The following is a 22,764-nucleotide window of genomic DNA, read 5'->3' as shown; positions in this document are numbered from 1 at the left end:
TTTTGAAGTATTTACCCATAATATTTGTATCTGTTGTATTCCCTTTAATATTTGTTCAATCAACCAATCGATCGATCAGTCAATCAATATATATATTATATAAAACTTTTGTATTAATTAAAGCTGCGGTAGGGAACTTTTGACGCTCTAGCGGTTAATAAACAGAGCTGCTTGCGTCTTGCGGAATAACATCGTAGCCGGAACTACTTCTCTCTGTTTATGTCTATGAAGAATCACAAAGGTACTGGGTTACTCCGCCGCGGTACCCCCGAAGCAATCTAAAATAGTCCGAATATAAACACTTATTATAGGTGCACCCTAGTGATTCAGGACAAGCCAAAAACATGGTTTGGAAAATGGATTCATGGTGTACTCTCTTATTATATACATTTTTCTATATTTTGAACACTAACAAAGTTACGGACCGCAGCTCTGATTGGTTATTTTTTACCGGGAGCGGTTTCTGCAAATGGCAATAGGACCACTGGGAGGAGCCAGAGGAGCTTGATTTTTTCACAGATTATCTGTCTCATATTCTACTGTCAGGACATAATGACAGGTTTAATAAATATGTAAAAAATATTTTTTTACAAAAGTTCCCTACAGCACCTTTAAATGAAAACCTAGACAGAATAATGGGAATTTAAAAAAAATGTCTGGACACATTATGATTTAAAACATTTGAGAGACAAAATCTAATGTAATAATAAAAAATTTAAAAATCTAAACATAGTGAATTTTTTCTATTAATTTTCAGGTGCTCTAGGGATTTTTGTTTGGTTGTGTTTTATGGGATCCGTTCACTTGTATGTTGTAAAAGTATATGTCAACGATTGATAAAATTATGATGCATTAAATAATGGTAATAAAACAAAGGGTCTTACTGTGAACACATCATCGTCCCCAAGTTCAGCCTCATTCTGGAGTGTTGAAGAGGAAGTTGTGGAGCCTAAAATAAAACACACAAACAGGAGACATGAGCTGACAGACCTTTACATATCCTGTCAGTTAATGGTGGTATTTGAGGTTGGAGAAAGAAACGGACAAAGAGACAGTGAAAGATTGATTGATGGATGAAACACAACACTATCCAGATGTCCTAGAGTGGATCACTGGCTACACATTACTAACATACGTCCTCTCCACCCTTCACATAGGTGCTTATACTTCATTTACAGTCCTGCAGCACATTTAAGACTATGAAATACGTATTTGCACTTGCCATTCTAAAAAACAAAGTGCTTCTAAAATAGTAAACATAGTTTGGTAGTATGCTGTTGTAAACATGCCTGTTTGATTTAGATATAAAAAAAATTGTTGTCTTTCTAGCTAATACAACAGTGCTCTTAGCCTTTATACTGACACCTACTGGTGTGGATGCAGCATTAGTGTTGGGCGATATGGTAATTTTTCAAATCTTCATATCGTCAGCCCGTGAGATCGATGATACACGATATTATTGTGCATGGGTGGACCAAGAGAGAGACTCTTTGTTCTTGTCATAGCGTAACTATTTGGTGTTTTAAACCGCACAGGTGCGCGAGAGAGAGCCTATGGAATCACCAATAATCGAAAAAATATACTTTCAAACATACTGCTAAAATAATATTAAATATAAAAGTACTGTTTTTAAAATTGCTAGTTCATATATAGTTGGACGCAACTGTCATATCGCGCGTCCTGTGACAAATCTGCCGCATCTGTGCAGGTAAGTTATCAGTCTAAATGTTCTGCAAAATCAGTCGGTGAACTGTAAAACCGTGAACGGTGAAAATCAATAGTAGATTTAATTTCAATTCCAACAGTTTGACACTAATATAGCACATAAACTAACATGTTAAATATAAAGTATTCAAAACAGGTAAGTTCATATATTTGGAGTAAAGTTTAATTGAACTGCTGCATCAGTCATACAGCGTTCCAGACCGTGCGCCTCATGACGAGATCGATGCACCGAAATAGAAACAAGAATGAGATGCGTTCTAACATAAATGTGGCATTAAACTCAGTTAGTGAGGGCTCGTTTAAAATATTCCACATATATAGGCATATAAAGTGCAATGAAATACCTTATATCTGCAGACGATGTACGTCTGTTTGTGGATGGAGACTTCGTAACGGCCAAAACTATGTATTTTGCATGCATCACATTATAATGCGGTGTGTCCTTTAAGAGACTGTTCAATTAACTTATAACGCACACTCTGTGATGATGACGTAGAAGGACTACGTGAGAACCACTACTGTATGGATGATAAATTCGCTCTGCCGCCTTGTTATAATTTAATCTGAGTTAATCTCTATAATAATAGCTATTATTATTATTATTTAACACATAAATAAGAGAATGAGCCTAATATTGTCTTGTCTATCGACAGAGACATCTGCTGTCATCGATATCTCTATTGTCGATACACGTTGTATCGTCTATCGGCACAACCCTATGCAGCACACAATTGTTGAACATACAAATCGTACTTATTATGATTAATTTATTCCACATACAAAAGTGTCTAATAACTAGAGCTGGGAACCACATTTTAGTGATTCCTTGTTTCGATTCCAATAAGGTATTAAAAAAACAAACATATTTCTGCTGTCTTTGTGCAAAACATTATGTTGTAGCTGATTACCATTAACAAAATTTAACAGCCTACAAAACAAAAACATTTCAGCAGAAATAAGCTACACTAACTAATATAGATTTCAAACATTATTAAAGACAAGTAAACAGTCAGTAATAAAATAAAAACAAACAAATTAGCAATATCAAAATTAAATACAGGAACAGAAATCAAATGTAAAATACCACTGCATAGTTTTCTTTTTACAAATACAATATAGATAACCCCTTATTAAGTTTTCAAATCAAGATCTGTGAGATATTTATTTTTCTATTGTTCTTTAATTAACATTAATGACAGACAGTAGTGGTATTATTAGGCTGCTGTCAATTTAAGACCTAATGCACAAAGCCAATATACTGTTACGTGCGTTATTTCAACTTAAAACAAAACTCTCTGTTCACAAAGCTATTTTGACACAATTCTCTGTGCATTTGTCAGTTTAAGTAAAAAGTCGCAAAAGAAAATTGAAATCTGAGAGGCGACTTTTATTTGTGTACATGCTTTGGATGTGTGATTGCAGTACAGAAAACTAGATTATTTCTTCTTGCACTTGAATGGTTTAAAATCATTATAAAATGCACACACAAATAAATAAGCAGAATGTACAAAATGTGGATATCTACAGTTCTTGGAATTTTGGAACCGGTTCTAAAGTAGCACCAGTTCTCGATACCCAAGCCAACAAATAATAAGGGCGAAATTAAGTGAATAGTTAGTCAGCAGGTCATGTGATCTCAAGATAGCTGCCACCACGAGGGGGGACCCAACTTACATGACTAGAGTCTTCATCTTATTTGTGTGTGTAGAATTTTAAAGAATCTTGTTAAAAGTAAAATATGTTTTTTTTAGGAGTAAATCTTTTTTGCAGAGTGATATATACAAGTCTCTATTGCACCTTTAAGCCTGTATACATGGGTTTTGTCTAAATATAAATGTTCTCACCCTCCGTTATGTCCTCCAAGGCTTTCCGCACACCTCTGTCAAAGGCACGGGCATCGGCGGGGCTCTGGAACGTCAGGCCGCATTTTTTGTTGTCGACCTTCCAATGGTGAAATGTGGGCGTGGCCTTGGTGTAGATCAGATTTTTCCTCACGAAACATTCCAAAATCACCTGCCAGCCAAAACAAGTGAGAGATATCAGGGACGAGCCCACAGCCTGCCGCTGCTCTGCTCTGCTAGAGGTCACTGCCCGAGGAAAGTCTTGCAAATCACATAACAAATGGGTTCATAACCAGATTTGTCTTGGAAAAGAACCCAGCATGCAAAACTCCCCAGGTTGCAAATCAGCTTGATTTCCTAAAAGCCCTAGGGGAGGAAGACTGTGAATATTTGTGCCACACCTGCTTGTCTTTGAGGCGCTCGCCATGGATGAGAAAGTCGCTGCAGCCAGGCAGCTCAGCAGGAATCACCTTACAGATGCCGACCCTGCTGAGGCCCCCACCTTCCTGTGCCAGCCATCCCCCACTCGAGTCATCTCGGGTCATGACCACCGCTTTGACGCGCACAATGTAACTGTCACTGAGAGAGAGAGAGTAAGAGAGAAAGAGTTTAACTTTGAAAGATACACGAGTGGGACATAATCCAAATTAGGGTCATATATCTAACATTTGCTATGTATCTGCAACAATTTTGTATAAAACTGTAAAAATGGTGACCATTTTAAAGCTATTTATTACCATAAAGTTTCTTAAAGACTAGTTTTAAGATTTACTCTCTTTTAAAAGAGGTTGTTCTCCCAAAATGAAAATGGTGTAATCATTAGTCTCAGCCTCAGACGTCACGCCCAAGGACCCTTGGCTAAACGTCTGATGCATATGGCGCACAAAAGTGGAAACACTTCAGGAGTGACGAAGTCGTCATCGGATTGGTTGAATTTCACAGGAATTCCGTGAGACGTGTGTGTCGTGCTCTTTAACTTTCCGCCTGGAAACAAAGATACCGTGATGCCAAACCCCTTCACGAAAGAAGAAAGCCGCCGTGACAATACATACTGTGACAACGAGCGCTTATCAGGATCAACTTAACAGTGGATTTTCAAAAGTATATTAAATTAAATTTCAAGTTTGCGGCATAGAATCTTAAAAAGTTATACACACAGGTCTGTTTTTGTGGCGATATTTCCACACCTCGAAATGTGACAATGAATGAAACGAACTGTGATTGGTTGTTTGACATGTCGGTCAAATGGCCTCATGGGCGGGACATAGCCAGTGAAAGCTGCCATGAATTCCAGACCTTCAGGCTACGCGACACTATGTGATCATTTACTCACCCTCAAGTTGTTGAATACAATGTTTGTAAGCATTGGCTGAAGCCAATGATTTCAATAGTATGGAGAAGTGGAATTGTGGATAAGTGTGGATACTGTGACTTATTGTGAAATATTTTTATAAAAAAAAAAAAAATGTTTATCTTTTTAAATAATTAAAAAATGTAATTTATTCTTGTGAAGTCGATGCTGAATTTACAGCATCAATATGCTGAATTGATGCTCACGAAACGTTTATTATTATTATCAATGTTGAAAATATTTGTGATGCTCGATAATTTTGTGGAGCTACTTATTTCTCTTTGATAAACTGAATGTTCAAAAGAACAGCATTTGTTAAAAAAAAATATTTAGCAACATTATGAATTGTTTTACAAATTTACAATTTAATTTAATGCTTTCTTGCTGAAAACAAAGTATTAATTTCTTAAAAGTACGCAAAAAACATTCTGACATTCTGAGTGTAATTTTATTCATTTACTGAAATGCATTTTATTTTAATGAATAAAATATCTTATTTTAGCCTAGCTGTCCAGTTGTACTCTAAATCCAGCTGTATATTTTCCATTCTTCTGCGGCTCCACACAGTGATGTCAGACACACCAAAGGGGAAATCAAGCATCAACACCTCAGGCCAAACAAGACGGCCTGTCAGCAAGAAACTCACAAATTTCACAAGTGTTACACATGGCCAGGGGACAAGAAAGCAAAATTAAAATCACATTTTAAAAAGTCCTCCCTAGAGGCATCTGCACTCAGACTAGTCCAGAGCTTGAGCCAGGTTTACTTTCAAACTAACTCAACCGTTCTTCCTCTGTAATGCGATGAAAGCCAACAGTCAGCCTTATATGGTAACCTGAGCTGCCGTGTTCAATAATTAACCAGCGCTGGAGAGAGGACGGTCGAGGAGGTGAGGGCAAGTCTCAAGAGCAGAGAGCAACTAAATCAATAGCTTGGGCCAGAGGAAGGAAAGGGCCTCGTGGACGTGTGAACGCTCACACTCTACATTAAGCCCTCAAACTACGAACTCATAAATAACCAGTTAGAAAGAAAAGCCACTTTTAAATATCTTAAATATTTCCCTTAGCTCTCAGACATGTCTCCTCTAGGATTTCAGAAGCGATCTCCACAAGGTCTCAAACTGTGCTCAGACAGATAGAGCAGAAGAGGAGGAAATGACTGGGAGAAACCACAACACTCAATATAGTAAATCAGTTAAAAGAGCATGCACATTATTTGGAAGCAATTTTGTAAAGAAATTTAATCAGATAATGATTTGCCATGTTTTTAAAAAACAGACGTTTGAAGGGAATTTGGCTCAGATATTCCAAGTCTGCAAGACTTCAGTATAAAGTCAGTATAAAGCCCCGCCGATGCCTGCGAAATGCTTCCACATCCATTTTATTGTACCTCCACAAAAAAAGAGGATTTATCAGCTGTATTATTAGTATTAGGGATGTACCGGTTGACCGGCCATAAATTTAAAATACGCGATCGGTCGGTGTTTGTCTTTTTTGGGATTTTTATGGAAGTGCGCCCGCGTGCACCAGTGATGCGAGGGTTGATCCAAAATGAGCAGGTCCCTGCGGTCACCCGCGGTTATCCGTGGTTACGAGTCATCCAAAAATATTTGGGTCGCGGTCGGTCGGGTCGTTTGAAATAAAGATGCCAATTAAACCTTTGTAATTTATATAGTACTAGACAAAATGTTTAAATACATAGGCCTACACTTTATTGGCTGAATAACTGGCGTGAAGATGACGCATGAGCTCAGTCTGCAGGTAGAGATGGAGGCGGCAAGAGAAAAGATGAAGTCTTGGGAGCAACAGCGCTGTTTTTGGTAAAATATGATGGCGACTTGATTAAGTTTTGTTTTATAGAAAACAATTTTTAAAAGATTTTCGTTTTGTATAAATTGTATCTTAATTTTGATCAATGCTTTATCAATCAATTGCCTGTATTTAACAATAAGAAGCAAATATATAGCAGACAATTTAATGAGGCGCCGACACGATAACTTGCATTGCATGTGAACTGGAGGGCGCCGAAACTCAGTGTGTGCCTCACAGATTTGAGAAATATAGGCTATATATTACAGAAAGATTGAAATGTCTACTTTTAAACAAAAATATGCAAACCAAAATGAATACTACTTTCTGGTTATGTAATCCATCTGAAATTAGCATTTCTCTCTGGCGTTCACGGCGAGTCCGCATCGTCAACTTCATCTTTGCTACGATGAGCATTTACTCCTTTACAAAAAATGCGGGTCAGGAAGCGGGTCGGGTACAATATCTTCGTTTTCTTTTTCTGCTTCCCGAGTTGCGGGCGGCTTAGTTGAAAACGTTGGTCGGGTGCGGGATGTTTATACATTGACCCATGCATCACTGGCATGCACAGACTACATTGTAACCATTCACTATCATGTCGGTTGTGTGGAAGAATTTCGAAATCTGTGCGCAGGACACGGGCAGCCGTTCAGCACTGGAAGTGCAGAGCTACATGTCTGAGGCACAGACATGTGCCTTTTTTTTTGTAAAGAAGAGCTTGCATACATGTTTGAAAAGTGTTGTTAGAACAATCCAAGCAGATTCTGTCTAATGAAAGAGAATACAACATGATCTACAAAACACAGAGCTATGGCATAGACAGCAGCTGCCATGATAGTAATACCATCATCCATTTGCTATTAGTATACACAGTGATTGAGTCTATGCAGATGTGGCTTCTCCAGTGGAAAGAAACAGAGAAATGCTGTCTGTGAGATTAGAATTAATAAGGAGGAAGTCCTGTGGGAGCAGCAGTGTCTAATGTACTTAGACTAAGAGAGCCAGGCCAGGGGACTGACTCTATGCCAGAGCCATTCAATATCAGCGACTAATTAAAATCAAATCAAATGTAACTCCAAATAAAACTAGGTGTTTTTCATAATTGAACAAGTGGAGGGCTGGTGACTCCTCTCTAAGCTGCAGCTGTCGGTGGGATTCACAGTTTCACACCACACGTCCTTCATGCCCCGTCGGGTGTCTGGGGTACTGGGGACAAAAGGTGTCAAACTATACCTGAACAGACACATTGAGATTTTGTCTGATCAAAGCACACAGTGTGCGGATATGATATAGATTTGTAATCTTTCAAGAACTTGTCATGGTCATATATCACCTCAAAACCACAATAAAAATGTATGTATAATGTAACATCATTATCTTAGTATTCTTTAAATACTATTATAGTACAATAATATTTTTAAATTAATCTTCTATTCTTATATTTTATTTTCAGTTTTCATTTAATTTCACATTTTTATTTTCATCTAAAGTTTAGTTTAGATTTTTCATCTAATCCATATTTTATTTAAAAAAAAAAATTTGTTACAGTATTAACACTTATGTATCATATCAAATTAAGATTTTAATGAAAATTAAACATATTTCCTTGTTGTAAAGCAAAGAAATATATATATATATATATATATATATATATATATATATATATATATATATATGTGTTTTTATTGGAGTGTGTTTATATTAGGGCTGTCAAAAATAGCGCGTTAACGACGTTAATTAGTTGTTGTTTTTTATTACGTCAAATTTTTTAACGCATTTCACGCATGCGCAGTGTGACAAATTATTCAGGTCAGGAAAGTCTCGTCGATCTTTGAATTCTCAAGATAGTAAAAAACAGCGGCGGGCGCCGCGACGAAAACACCGAAGAAGCTTAAGGTTTTACCCCAGTTACTCTCAAATACATTCATGCCAAGCTCGATAAACAGAGACGACTTTGGTAGTTGATACGCTGGAGCTTCTTCCTGTTATAGCGTCCTGTGTTTCACACTGCGCATGCGCAGAACGCCTACATGCAATGCAGCGAAAATTACAGCTGTTGAAAAGCATATGCATTTTTACTTGGTTTTACTGGCACTTGAAGCCTTCAGAATGTGAAAATATCGATCCTAAAGTATTGTGCCAGAGCAAATGAACACCTCCTAAAAACAAGAGTGCCCAGAGTGCTGCTTATGTGATGGTGGCGCATGTTTGTGTTTCTGAGTTCATTCTTTCCAGTTTCTCTATGCATAATTTCATAGATATGTGGTTATATTTAACCACTGGTTCACCTAAAACTCTTACACTATCTGTAGTAAAATGGCATGGTATAGTGATATAGTGCTCAGGTAAATTTGATCTAAGTAAATGTTAAACCTTTGAAATTCAGAAAAAAAGAACCACATATTGATGAATCAATACATGAAAATTATGTATCTGTGTCCTGTTATTTATCTTTTGGTATGCATTTCAGAAAAAAAAATGGTTAGGATTCAGGTGTAATTGCAAATAGTGATTAATACTGATTAATCCACTGAAAATTATGATTAATTTGATTAAAAATTTTAATCATTTGACAGCCCTGATATATATATATATATATATATATATATATATATATATATATATATATATAATTGGGGGCTTACTTGGCATGTAAATAATGACAATGATAAAATTGTAGTGGTCCTAAAAATTTATTTTTTTTATTTTAGACAACATATAATTTATATAATTTTGTTGGTGAAATGAGACCTAAAAAAATGCATGGCAAAAAATACAAAATAAAGGTACTAGTAAATTCTATCTTTTGCACAATATTTAATGACATTAAGCAATAAATAATTAAAACTAATAAATAATTAAAACCAGAAGAAAAAAAATATAATAAACCAGTAAATAATTAAAACCAGAAAACAAATGATTCTTGGTCATTTACATAAAGGGAAACTACCATGTCCTTTATGCCAAAATGTCCAATATCAGTCAGTTACTCGACTGGTGCATATATATTGATTAAAAGCATTGCTAATATTACCTGATACGCTGTATCATGACAGATCTAAAAGAGGACGCATGAGAAAACCTGGATGTTAAACGCAGAAAGGCGAGTGAAAATGTCACCGAAGTATGTGTGAGTGTTTATGTCTGAGTGTGTGTGAGAGAGTGAGTCATTCTATCCATCTGTGATGTGGAAATTTACAAAAAAACAACCATTTTTTCCTTATTTTCCCTCGTACAGTTTAAAAGATCGCACCCCTTTACACTCTGGAGGGCATGATGGGGTGAGTGGGTGAGATATATATTAGAAAGCTAAACGCAAATATGAATAATTGTCAGTCTGAACAATTAATGCAAACTTTATAACATGCTTTTTTTATAGTCAGTGAAGGTATTGAGGAAATGTGTGATTAAAATTAGAGACGGCTGTTTCCTTCCTGCGTGATGTCATTGTTGCTTCCTGTTGTTTATCTCCTTTGTCCTTCTAGGGACAACAGACATTTAAAACAGGAGGCATTACATATTCTTTCTGATATTTGATGCAGACAGACATCAAAATCATGCTACAATATACTGAGAACCAATTCCTGTGCTGTTTGAGCGATGTATTTCCATGACCTTTCCAGTCGTTCATGATCACTGTAAGGATTTTTAAAAATCTTTCTATTGAGAATGAGGAGATTATCGTCATAGCACAGAGCCCCTCCCCTCGATATCACAGTCTCCGCCATGTTGGCAGGACACCGGCGGCGAAACAGGATTGTTTACATGTGTTGTTAACTCAGTAGTAGTGGAGGTTTTTACCATGCCTGGAAGTTACTGCTGCGTTAAAAACTGCTCCAGTACCTCACACGATACATATGGAAAACATAGGAACAATGTAATACAGTTTTTTTTTAGGTTACACCAAGCGCAAAACAGTGGTATTTGGAGAAGCTCTCAGGCATCCAAAATATCGACCCATACGAGCTCCCTGCAGTGGAATGGCACAGAGACGTGGACAATACTTCCACGCACATATTGGGACATTGTGAATTATCTTGTTTTTGGTGTAAGTTACAACACAATGCAGGAGTTTAAAAGCCACACGTCTTTGGAAAGTTACGAGGCTTTCTGCTGTGTCTGGGTCCATTCACAGCAGGTGAAGAAAACAGTGTTGTACTGGCCAAAGTAAGTTTATTCACATGCGTTTTAGTGTGTTGTAATTACATTGCATTTAGCACACTTCTTGACCAAAATGACAAAGTAACCTAAATAACTGCGACTGTTTCGTAAACACTAACAAGATGTTCAATGTATACAAACGTTTCCAACATGTTTTGTAGGCTGAAGCTGTGTATGTTTAGTTATAATTAGATTTTAGCCCAATGACACATACTGTACCAGGTTTTTTTGTTGGGGGGCTGCAAAGTGGACAAACCAGTTCTAGGTTGGCTAGGGTAGTTAAATGTGTGATTGTGAGATGAAAATGTCCGGGTTAGATTAAGCCATTAACAGCGTGAATGCAAGGTGACTTACAATGTAAACAATATAATTCACACAATGTCCATATGTGAGCATGGAGGTAAATGGTTCAGGTCTCTGTGCCGCTGCTGAGAGCTTCTCCAAACACCGCTGTTTTACGCTTGGTGTGAGCTTGTTCCTGTAAGGTCCCCTTTAATTCGCCTTATCTTTCTGCATTGCTTTACTCTCTTAATTTCTTTCTCCTTACTCGTCCTTATTCGTAGATCCGTCCCTGTTCCGCTGCCTTAGTAAATGCGCAAAAATTAAATGCACCTCTGTGAGGTTCTGAAGGCGTTGCACCTGGCAACTGATAGCGTGTCCTGCCATCATGGCCGACCGAAGCGAATGGCCTAGTTGCTTGAGGAAATGTGTTTTTATTTCACATTTGTTTTGGTTAACACTATCAATAGGCTGCAAATTTTATAACATTTTTAATCGTGACTACAATTATGGATACCAAAATTACGTAATCGTTCAAAGCATCAATTAATCATCCAAAGTCCACATAGATTATTCTGCGTACTTAATATGTGTTATTTTTTTTCTACTTGTTCTCTTAAGGGTTTTTAGTTTAACATTATAATATCGTTCATATTTTTATTTAAAGAAGAAATAATCTGATGTAGAGTTGACATTTGAGGCTTATTACAATAGAAATGCACTAAAAGTTTTTTTCAGTTAGAGTGTTTTCAGATTGTTGATTTTCATATAAAAATACACATGCAGTTGCATCAAATAATGATATAAACATAATTGAATGTAAATTGTGATAATTGTAGTTAATAATCGCAATTACAATTTCAAGGGAATAATCAACAATTACGTTTTTTTTTTTTTCATAATCGTGCAGCCCTAGCTATCGGTTCGATTTGGAGCAGGGTTTAGTGTAGCTGGTCCATTATTTTCAAATGCAATTAACCTTTTAGCGCCACTCACTGGACATTTCTTTTCTGAACTGCCACGGTACACACAACAATGTAATAAAATGCTGACAGATTCATGCTCATCTGTTTCATATAAAACTGAATGCTCTTTCAGCACAACTCACTAGACATTTCACATTCAAGAAGCATCATAACATCATTTTTTGCTGAAATGCGGCCACGGGCACGTTTTTCCACAGAGCTGGGTGGATTTGTCACAACATGAGGGTGAGGAAATGATAACAGAATTGTATCTTCATTTTGGATGAGTCATGACTGTTTTTTGTCAACACAATTCCAAAGAGCAAATAGTCAAAGAAACAAATGAAACTTAAATGAAAACTAAATAAATAAAAAACAGTCACTATTAAAAACTCCATGGTTGAGGAAACCCAAAATATATCCCACATGATTCAAACACATCCACAAATTTTACTCCATTCATGTTAAGCAGTTGCTTTTAACACTGATATGATCGTTAGTTAGCTGGTCATCTTTTCCAAGTAAATAACCGGGAATATTTATCATGCTGGGACATCTACCATCTGGCTTTCTAAGGGGAAAAAATAGTCATAGAACTACAGGCATGTGACAGACACATGTGAATCGTGTGCATACACACATATAAACACACACACACAACAGAATGCACGAAGGCAGTGAAAGCCATGACTCGCTCTGCTCGCTGCCATCCCCGGCTGGAAGGTGTCTCAGTGGCTTCTCTCCCATCTGTGCCACAGTGGGCCTCAGGCCAGCGTAAGCCAAGAGCCAACACAGGTGACACTCCATCAACCGGAGCACAAGCATCTCCATTCAACTGTTATATATAATATTTGTAAAATGGTGCCTTTTTTTAAATACGCTTTTAACATCAGTCAGTCAAGCTTTATAATAATCAAGTATTATTTAATATAGCTTAAGTAATTAGAAGTAAATTTGATAACCATGTTTGAATGCTTATTGGTCATTTTAACTGAACATTTAAACTTGAGAGGTGGTTGTTTTTTGTGTTATTCCATGTTTCTTACAAATAAAAAAGATTTAAAAAATTAAGATTTATACACCATCTGAAAAATGAATAAATTAGCTTTCCATTGATGTATGGTTTTGTTAGGACAGGATGATATTTGGCGAAGTGTTAAAAGTATTTGTAAATCTGGAATCTGAAAAAAAAATCTAATTAATGATAAAATCGCATTTAAAATTGTCCAAATGAAGTTGTTAGCAATGCATATTACTAATCAAAAAAGAAAATATATTTACAAAATGGAACATGATCTTAACTTAATGTCCTAATGATTTTTGGCATTAAAGAAAAACCAATAGTTTTGACCCATACAATATATTTTTGGCTTTTGCTACAAATACACCCCAGCGACTTAAGACTGGTTTTGTGCTCCAGTGTCGTACATGTGTTTATCATACAAAGAGAACTTGTCTCTTCAGACTAGATTAACTGCTTGATTCATGTGGATAACAATGTTTTTTTATGAACTTTATGAAGCATCAAAAGTTTGATTGCATAGACTTGCAGTTGAAGGGACAGTTGTGTGTTTCAAAAATGTTTGGAATGACATGAGGCTGAGTAAAAGATGACAGAATGTTACATTTTAAGTGACTCTTTGGATTTCAGTCTGTTTCTGAAATGAAACTATTATACGACTCCTTAAAACTTGGATTAAAGCACAGATGGACCACTTTAAGGATACTTTCGTGGTGCTTGACAGCCTGTGTGCTTTCACTGTATGGAAATGAGCGTTCAGCGTTCCTCTAAAGAAAGATTTATACAGGTTTGGAACAACATGAGGGTGAGCAGTTTTCATTTTGGAATGAACCAACACTTCACTGAACCTTTAATATTTAACTGATTTTATTTAACCTCACAAGGAGATTTTAGAAGATTCCCTGTGGTTCAAACAATGACACATTCTCCATTGCTTCAATAAACAGTTAGACTTTCCCCTAAACTCACTTGTGTTACAGTCAGTCCAGTCAGGCACTTTAAACAGCATCTGAGCAGGTGCCACAGAAATTACCCACTTCACCTTAAAATGGAAGTGAGAAATGTATAAACCAGACTCAATACAACATAATGTATGTATTGTCACGGGAGGAGCACAAGACAGACACAGTGGGCGTGGCGTCAGGCCTCGGAGAGGCTTTTATTAACAGAAATCATAAAACAAAGGGAATAAAAGTGGCCAAAGGGGGAAAGTGTCCAAAATAACAGGGGATCTGGTGTCCTCGTTGTGCTGCGGGGTTTGTGTGGGTCGGGCAGTGTTCACCGAGGAAGGGTCCAGGCAAGGGGCGGAGTCCGGCGGCCGCACGCGCTCCCCTCCTAGGTCCGGGGCGCGAGGGGCGGCGGCTTCTCCTAGCGGCCGCGTCTCTCTCATTGGCCGCGGCGCTGGTAGGGGATGGACGGCCCGGCATCCTGGCCCGTCGGCCGTGTAAACGGGTGCGGTTCTCCTCCGGATCGCGGGTCCGGCAGCTCACGTCTTGGCGGCGCGGGAGTCCCTCAACGCTCCCTTCCTGGACCCACGAGGACACCAGTGTGCATGCACGGGGAAGAGAGCGGTCTGTTGAGGAGAGGCGCGTTGGGCTTTTAAACAGCGGCGGTAATGAGGCTCCACTTCCTTCAGGTGTGCCCCATCACACGCCGCCAGCCCTGACTCGTCCAGCGCCCCTCCTCTCACACACCCACTCCAGTCGGGAGCCTGGTGAAGGGCGGCGATTTAGGACGGGGTGCCGGTGATAATCAGGGAGGAGGCAGCTGACTCGTCACATTCCCCCTCCCAAGCGACATCCCCGTCATCAGGGCGCCGCCCACACGGGAGTGCTACCATCCTCAACCAGGCTCCAAACGGTCGGAGTGGGCGGGGCTTCCTCTCCGGGCGGTCCTCCCTCTCGCAGCGCACCAGAACAGGGACAGAGAAACCGGGTTTTAGTGACAGCCTCAACCAACCACAGGGTAAAATGACAATGGAAAAGTCACTTACCCCTTATGTGGCTGGGAGGCTGTCCCCAGTTTTCCTCCGTCCCAGTCTGGGTTCTCACGAACGTTTGCAAGCGAGAGGGAGTGACGTCACCAGACGTTTCCCAACTGCGCTGTCTAGGCTCCGCCTGCCCGCATTCTCCACCAGTGTCACGGGAGGAGCACAAGACAGACACAGTGGGCGTGGCGTCAGGCCTCGGAGAGGCTTTTATTAACAGAAATCATAAAACAAAGGGAATAAAAGTGGCCAAAGGGGGAAAGTGTCCAAAATAACAGGGGATCTGGTGTCCTCGTTGTGCTGCGGGGTTTGTGTGGGTCGGGCAGTGTTCACCGAGGAAGGGTCCAGGCAAGGGGCGGAGTCCGGCGGCCGCACGCGCTCCCCTCCTAGGTCCGGGGCGCGAGGGGCGGCGGCTTCTCCTAGCGGCCGCGTCTCTCTCATTGGCCGCGGCGCTGGTAGGGGATGGACGGCCCGGCATCCTGGCCCGTCGGCCGTGTAAACGGGTGCGGTTCTCCTCCGGATCGCGGGTCCGGCAGCTCACGTCTTGGCGGCGCGGGAGTCCCTCAACGCTCCCTTCCTGGACCCACGAGGACACCAGCGTGCATGCACGGGGAAGAGACCGGTCTCTTGAGGAGAGGCGCGTTGGGCTTTTAAACAGCGGCGGTAATGAGGCTCCACTTCCTTCAGGTGTGCCCCATCACACGCCGCCAGCCCTGACTCGTCCAGCGCCCCTCCTCTCACACACCCACTCCAGTCGGGAGCCTGGTGAAGGGCGGCGATTTAGGACGGGGTGCCGGTGATAATCAGGGAGGAGGCAGCTGACTCGTCACAGTATATATTTCCAAATTAACCATATTAAATGTCATATAAAACCACGGGGGTTCTTTATTAGGTGTCCTCTAAAAGCCAGCAAAAAAAAAAAAAACTAGAAACCGACTCAGGGTTTCCTCTAAGATAAAGGCCTACAAGTTCCAGTTTACATAATTAAGAATGGCAAAACGTTCAGCAGAATCACTGAATGGGTATTTTGGTGTACCTGTAGATTGGCCCAAGTCAGGAGAGCGTGACGGATAAACGGATATCTCACCATGATTTAGTCTATTTGATTACCATCAGGGGGCATCAGCATCACAATGCAGCACAATGGTTTCCTCACAATGTGGAATAGTCCATGTTCTCAAGGCTTTAAATCATATGTGGCCACCTCTTCCCAGAGTCTCAATGAGATCAACAATGGACGACTCAGAGAATCTTCTCCTGTGCGGCCAAATATAGGATCATCATTTGGGGCGGCAGTGGATCAGTGGTTCATGTAGGTTGTCTACAAACAGGAAGGTTGGTGGTTCAATCCCTGGCTCCATCTGGCCAAGTGTTGAGGTGTCTTTGAGCAAGACACCTAACCCCAGCTGCTCCTGACGAGCTGGATGGCGCCTTACATGGCTGACACCACCGCAGTCGGTGTATGAATGAGTGTGTGAATGGGTGAAGGCAATTTGTAAAGCGGTTTGGATGGCCATGGGGTCTGTGGAAAGTGCTATATAAATGCAGTCCATTTACCATCATACATTCATGAGATGCTGGAAACATTACTCCCAAATCAATTCAATCAAAACAGCAAATATTTGGCTAATTACTATGATTTATTCCAAACACGCAATTGAACATGATGGAGGGTACTAGCCCTCCATTAAGCGTGTACCACTGAGAATGCTAAGAACACTGCTTCCTTCCCTTCTTATAACAATTAACCTATATGAAGTAGTTAAAACCGGTCAAACAAATGAAAGAAATCACTATGCTACAATTACACAATTTGTGTGTTTGGTTCTGGCACAAAAGCCTGCTTGAATTTAACCGTCTCCTGCACATTTAAAGACTGAACTCCATAAACACAGCTTTTTGTCAACCTTTGTCAATGAGCGCACATTAATGTGCCAAGATGATATATTATTTGCCAACTCTAAAACAACTCTGTATGGTGAATCACTTGGTTGAAGAATAGCTTATTTCCATTAATATTATTATTATTGATTTAATTATATACTAAATGATTTTTTTTTTTTTTTTACCCAATGTGTATACTGCAGGAATAACAAACATTTTGAGTGGTTTTGAAACTGCGACTTTTCCAAACCGGTATGCCTTGAAACTGGCTATCATCCCATGCCTACTCCTTACCCGTGGTAAAAATCACACAAGCACTGGTTAATGTTGATTTGATAATGAACAGCCAAAATCTCTTATGCTAATCTGATTCATAAATTGTTAGAATTATGACTGAAGCTAGGTGTGTGAGACAAAAAACAAATCACGATTCTCTTTCAAATGATTCTGAATCGATTCACAAAAAAATCAACCTGAAATTTTAAAATAATTGTTAATACTTCTGGCCATTGGAAAGCTTAGGATAAAATATTACAGGTATAAATAAGTGCCATGCAATGTACAATGTTGCAAAAATGCTACAACATTATTATAAAGAAAACCAACAGCCACTCAGTCCACATGATTCACAAGATTATCATGCTTATATGCACATCATAAACAATGACCAAGTTTAAGGTGTCTGAGATTCAGCATTTCATTAACATAAGCCTCTTTCATGTAGAAATTCCCGAAAATACACAGATAATGTGTCCCTGGATTTGTCCCGGGATTGTTTGATTGTGGTTCATTCATACTGCCAGTGATACACACATCCCGTAAAGACACATGACATTACGATGTGATGTGTAATGTGACGCGTTCTGTTTCACTTAAGCTGGCGAACGAACTCAGCTTCAGCAAGGATAGTAAGGAGATACCTGATCTCTGCTTCATTACAGTTCGCACATATTTTTTTGTCGCGAACGTTGATCTGCCTTCAAAACACCCGGTAAAAGAGTCGCACGATAACGTGCATCATCACTACGACAAACCCTTTACGGCATTGATTCTGCCATTTGTTCACACAGAGCTTGATCTGGGACTGAATTTGGCAACGTCACTAGGTCCCCAACCCGGGATCGATACAGGAATCAATCCAGGGTCGTGTTTCCGGGACCAACATGCAGTATGAAAGGGGCTATAGAGTGAGAGCTTAATAAAGCTGCTTATTCTGTTCCTATCAGCCAATCAGCGCTGACTTATTTCATACTAAATCTTTACACAGATTTGCACAGAGTTGCTGAAAACTGACTACATCAGACTACTACAACTGAAACTGAACCGTCGCAACATGGACCACACTACTGCCACCTTCGCCGTTCAAAACAGCACCTTGTGTTCTTTACGAACCTGCAAGGAAAGAAACAGTAGCACTGACAGACAAACGCAGAGCAAAAGGCCACATGACAACAGAACAATCTGGAAAAACCTGCCTGGACCGGGCTTACCGACTGCTCTCGGTCATCTCTGCGTATCTAGCGGCAGCGCTCACAGCATCGGTGGGGCGAGCATCTCCCGGGCGTGCTCAGGAGGACGGAGACCGAGCATGTCTGTGTCCAGAAAGCAGGGAGAAAGCTCCAGCCTCCTCTTCACACACTGTATGATTCAGTCTCCTTGACAAACACTCGGAGTGCTGGAGTATGAGTCATCCGCAAGCAGCCATTTCTGCCTTGAGCTGGCGGCCTACAGCACAGCTTTCCCTCTCTCTCTCTCTCTTTCTCTCACGGTCTAACGTGCAGAGCATATAATCTCCAATCGCCTACACCTCTAGCTAAAGCTACGACCAACAACACCCACACAAGCACAGGGTGTGGGCTCAACCAAACATGAACCAGTGCAGTTACTGTGCCCCTCTACATCAAACAACACACCTACACGCACGCCGAGAGCCGACTATACGCTGTGTAAACACCTACATCTTAACCGTCAATCATCGGTGCGAACAGGAGAGCTGGTCCTGAACGCTGTTTGAGCGCGTAGCATTGTTCAATGTACTGTAGGAGATGAACCAAAGAGAGCCGTTGATAAAGAAAGATGCTTTTGGAAGTTAGATTGTGCAGTTGTGGCATTCACTAACAAGCTGAACCTTGACCCAATGGTTTCTCCATTGGAGGCCATTCAAAAGCAGACATGTTTTACGATTGAATAATTCATTATAAGCAATATATACACTGAAGAGTCATGTACTTCCAGGGAATCGTGCAGAAGTTGAATCCTATGAATGCTATTTAGATGGATGGTATACAGGTTCACAGTCATCATTTACTCACCAAAACATTCTTCAAAATACGTTTGCGTTCCGCAGAAGAAAGAAACTCAAACAGGTTTGGAATGACACGAGTGTGAGTAAATGATGACAGAATTGGATTTTTGGCTGAATGATTGCTTTAGGCATAATGTTATTTCAGTTCCTACATTACTGTTTTTATTTGTTTTTGTTTTTTTTTTATAAGTCTTTCCAAGGCTGCATTTTTATTTATTATTTTTTTTATTTTATAAAAAGTTACTTTGTGAAATATTTATACAAGTTTAAAAAGTTGTTACCTATTTCAATATATTTTAAAATGCCTTTTATTCCTGCGATGCAAAGCTGAATTTTCAGCATCATTACTGCAGACTTCAGTGTCACATGATCCTTCAAGTTTATTACGTATACTTCAGAAACATCCAAGTATCTTTTGTACTATGTACTAGTATACTTATTATTGTAAAAAAAAAAAAATACAAATTTAAATAAAATTACAAATCAAAAACTATATTTTCAGCTGACATGTAAACAAGTAATTTAATGAAAAGATGATAACAGATGCATATGGAATCTCACATATGAAATGAAGAACGCTGCGCTCCAACCAGTTTTGCCAGGTACGGTATATTGTCCTCTGGTGTAATTTATCAATATTTCACATACTTTAGATGCTGGAACAGTTAAAATTGCATTTCTGCCATTTCTGCTACATGCAGTCAGCATCATATACTGGTTTAAAAAAAAATCCAATAATTGATTTTATTTCAGATATATGATTTCACATCTTATCTTGTTGCTGCATTTCTTGCATTTACAGCACTTTTATTCCATGGGATTTAAATGTTTTATTTATTTATTTTGCTATTTGCCAACATTTCACCAGTACATGAATGTTTTTTATTGTATCTATACTGTATCTATGGTTATTTTATTTTAAAGCATTCCTAAATGTGAATCAGTCTCAAATTGTAACAGTTGTATAGTAGAAGCTTTTCTGCTGTCTGGGCCACATAGGTTTTTTTTTTTTTGTAAAACCATTTGCCATGACTGTTACATTATTATTTTATTTTCCTGATGCTGAGTTATTATTCCAAATATAATTCATATATATGTATAATCTATAGGTAAAAAACCTAAGCGACACATGAAAGCAAACTGGTTCATTGCTCTACATGTCAGTCAGACTGTCTCTCCTTGTCTAAATGGCCAGTTCTTGAACAAAATCAGTTGCGATGCAGACTGGACTTTCTGTCATAATCAAAAACTTGGCTATATGAGAATACTGTAAAACAGTCTTGAATAACCAGATAATATAAAGTGAAGTGAAAGTGACATTCAGCCAAGTATGGTGACCCATATTAAAATCGACAAAGTCTGACAAAACAGACTTTGTCATTGCATCCAGATGCATCCAGGACAACACTTAAAGAACTGTCTATTGCATTATACTTCTATGATGCAATTTGGTGCCTGCATTTTTTTCTTTGCAACTCTTTCAATGTAAAGAGGAAAAAAAACAGCCATCAAATTGCATTATAGCTGTACAAGAGCAGAATGGACAGGAATACAGGCCGCCCTTGCTATCCAGTCCAGTGGTGCAGTGGACGTTCAGTAGACGTGTGAACACATGACATTATCACATGAGGGTTGCAACACTCAGAGCAGTCAGAAGAGCGCTCTTTCTCTCTCTCTCTCTCTCTCTCTCTCTCTCTCTCTCTCTCTCTCAAACACGTGGATTCTGGAGGATGGGACACAATCATGTAGCCACTCTATCAGCAAGAGTGTTGCTCTGCTTTTGAATATATTCCAGCTCTAACTAAAGCCCCTTTCACACTGCCATTCCGACAAATACACAGGTAAAGTGTTCCGGCAATTGTTCCCGGGTCGCTAGATTTTGCACTTTCACACTGCCAGTGAGGACCCGGGATATGTGCGTGCTTTCACACACAACCCGTAAAGATCCCGTAACGACACGTGACGTCAGGGCGTGACGTGTAATGTACGAGTCGAAAACGTTAGGCACGTTATACTTTCACTGAAGCTGACGACAGATCTCGGTGTCAGCGCGGAAAGTGAGGAACTAACTGATCTCTGCTTCATTACAGTTTGCACATATATTTTAGTCGTAACAGCCGGTAAAAGAGTAGCGCGAAACGCGGGTCATCACTTCGACACGGCATTAGATCTGGCTTTTGTTCACACAGTGCTCGTCCCGGGTTGAACCCGGCAATGTTTCTAGGTCCCCGACCCGGGTTCAATGCCGGAATCAATCCCGGGACGTGGTTGTTTTCACACAGAAGGCGACCCGGCAATGTTCCGGCAATATGCCGGGTCTGACGTGCAGTGTGAAAGGGGCTTCATAGGAAAATGTGATTACAGGAAAGAATGAAAAGCATTTACCTGAAATTATGTTTGGTTATTCAAGCAATAAGCCAATACGGGCGGTGCATTAAAGTGATTTTACCAGGTATATAAGTCCTACCTTATGTGGCTTAATGCATTTATAAAAGACACCGAAGTTCAATAAATGGTTTAAGAGAGCATGAATCAAAACTGACCTTACGTGCTTGCTCATTACCGGTTACTGCTCTTATTTAGAAGTTTGCACATCTCTTGACAGCATAGAGAGGTCATATGAAGATGAGCCTGGTTTGACATTACTGAGTACCAACAGAACTGGTATGAATAACGTGAACGAGATTTGAAAACTTTACATTTAAGTTTGTTCTTCAGACAAAGAGCTCAGTGTCATTTTGTTCAAACACTGTATGCTTTCTCTGTGCATATTCTGTATACTCTGGGCAGTTTCTAAACCATGTGTATTAGTCACAGACACAGGTACCCCAAGGCACACATATAAAAAAAAAAAAAAAACAAGAAAGAAATGAAAAGCAATTCTATAAATGTGGGGCAGAGTGGTTTCCGCCTCTTTTGGCAGGTGCGGGTTAAACAGTTGCACCAAACCTGATAAGGGCAGACTGTTACTTCCTCAGATAAGGTCTGTGTAACCCTGCCTGGCTCTACTTACAGCCATCTACAAAAGAGAGGGAAGAGGAAACAAGACTCTCTTTTTTACAGCATGTCTATTTTGTACACCTGAGGCACTACAATGAAGGAATTTGAATCTTGAAAAGACTAGTACATGAGGGAGTTTTGTGGAATCCTGTGAAATCACGTGCTTAAATTATTATTATTGCTCATGCAAATATCAAATAAGCTCAAGATGCTTCTCTCACCCTCAGATTCACGACTGCTCCAGTGTCCTGAACAGTTTTTAAAGCATGCATCAAAAGCAGAACTATTGCCAACTTGACATAATGTCTAATAAAACAAAAAGCTCCTGGAACGAGATGCTAAAAAGAATACTGTTCAAATGTTTGGGGTCCGTAAAAATAATGCATCATGGTATCCACAAACATAACAAGCAGCACAACTGTGTTGTTTAAAAACCA

At 39.5% G+C, this 22,764-nt stretch overlaps 1 protein-coding gene across 1 annotated transcript in view; it reads right to left on the bottom strand.

The window, feature by feature from the left end:
- The window catches only part of spred2b (sprouty related EVH1 domain containing 2b), a 42,546-nt gene that overhangs the window by 13,870 nt on the left and 5,912 nt on the right, over positions 1–22,764 (bottom strand). The window contains exons 2-4 of the mRNA XM_026224545.1: positions 3,968–4,145; positions 3,570–3,738; positions 885–949 (exon numbers count right to left, since the gene is read on the bottom strand). Of these exons, the coding sequence (XP_026080330.1) occupies positions 885–949; positions 3,570–3,738; positions 3,968–4,145 (412 nt within the window). The remainder of the gene's footprint in view (positions 1–884; positions 950–3,569; positions 3,739–3,967; positions 4,146–22,764) is intronic.

The sequence above is a fragment of the Carassius auratus genome, chromosome 38 (genome assembly GCF_003368295.1).
Source record: "Carassius auratus strain Wakin chromosome 38, ASM336829v1, whole genome shotgun sequence".
Taxonomy (NCBI): Eukaryota; Metazoa; Chordata; class Actinopteri; order Cypriniformes; family Cyprinidae; genus Carassius; species Carassius auratus.
This window is presented reverse-complemented; position numbering and strand designations above follow the sequence as displayed.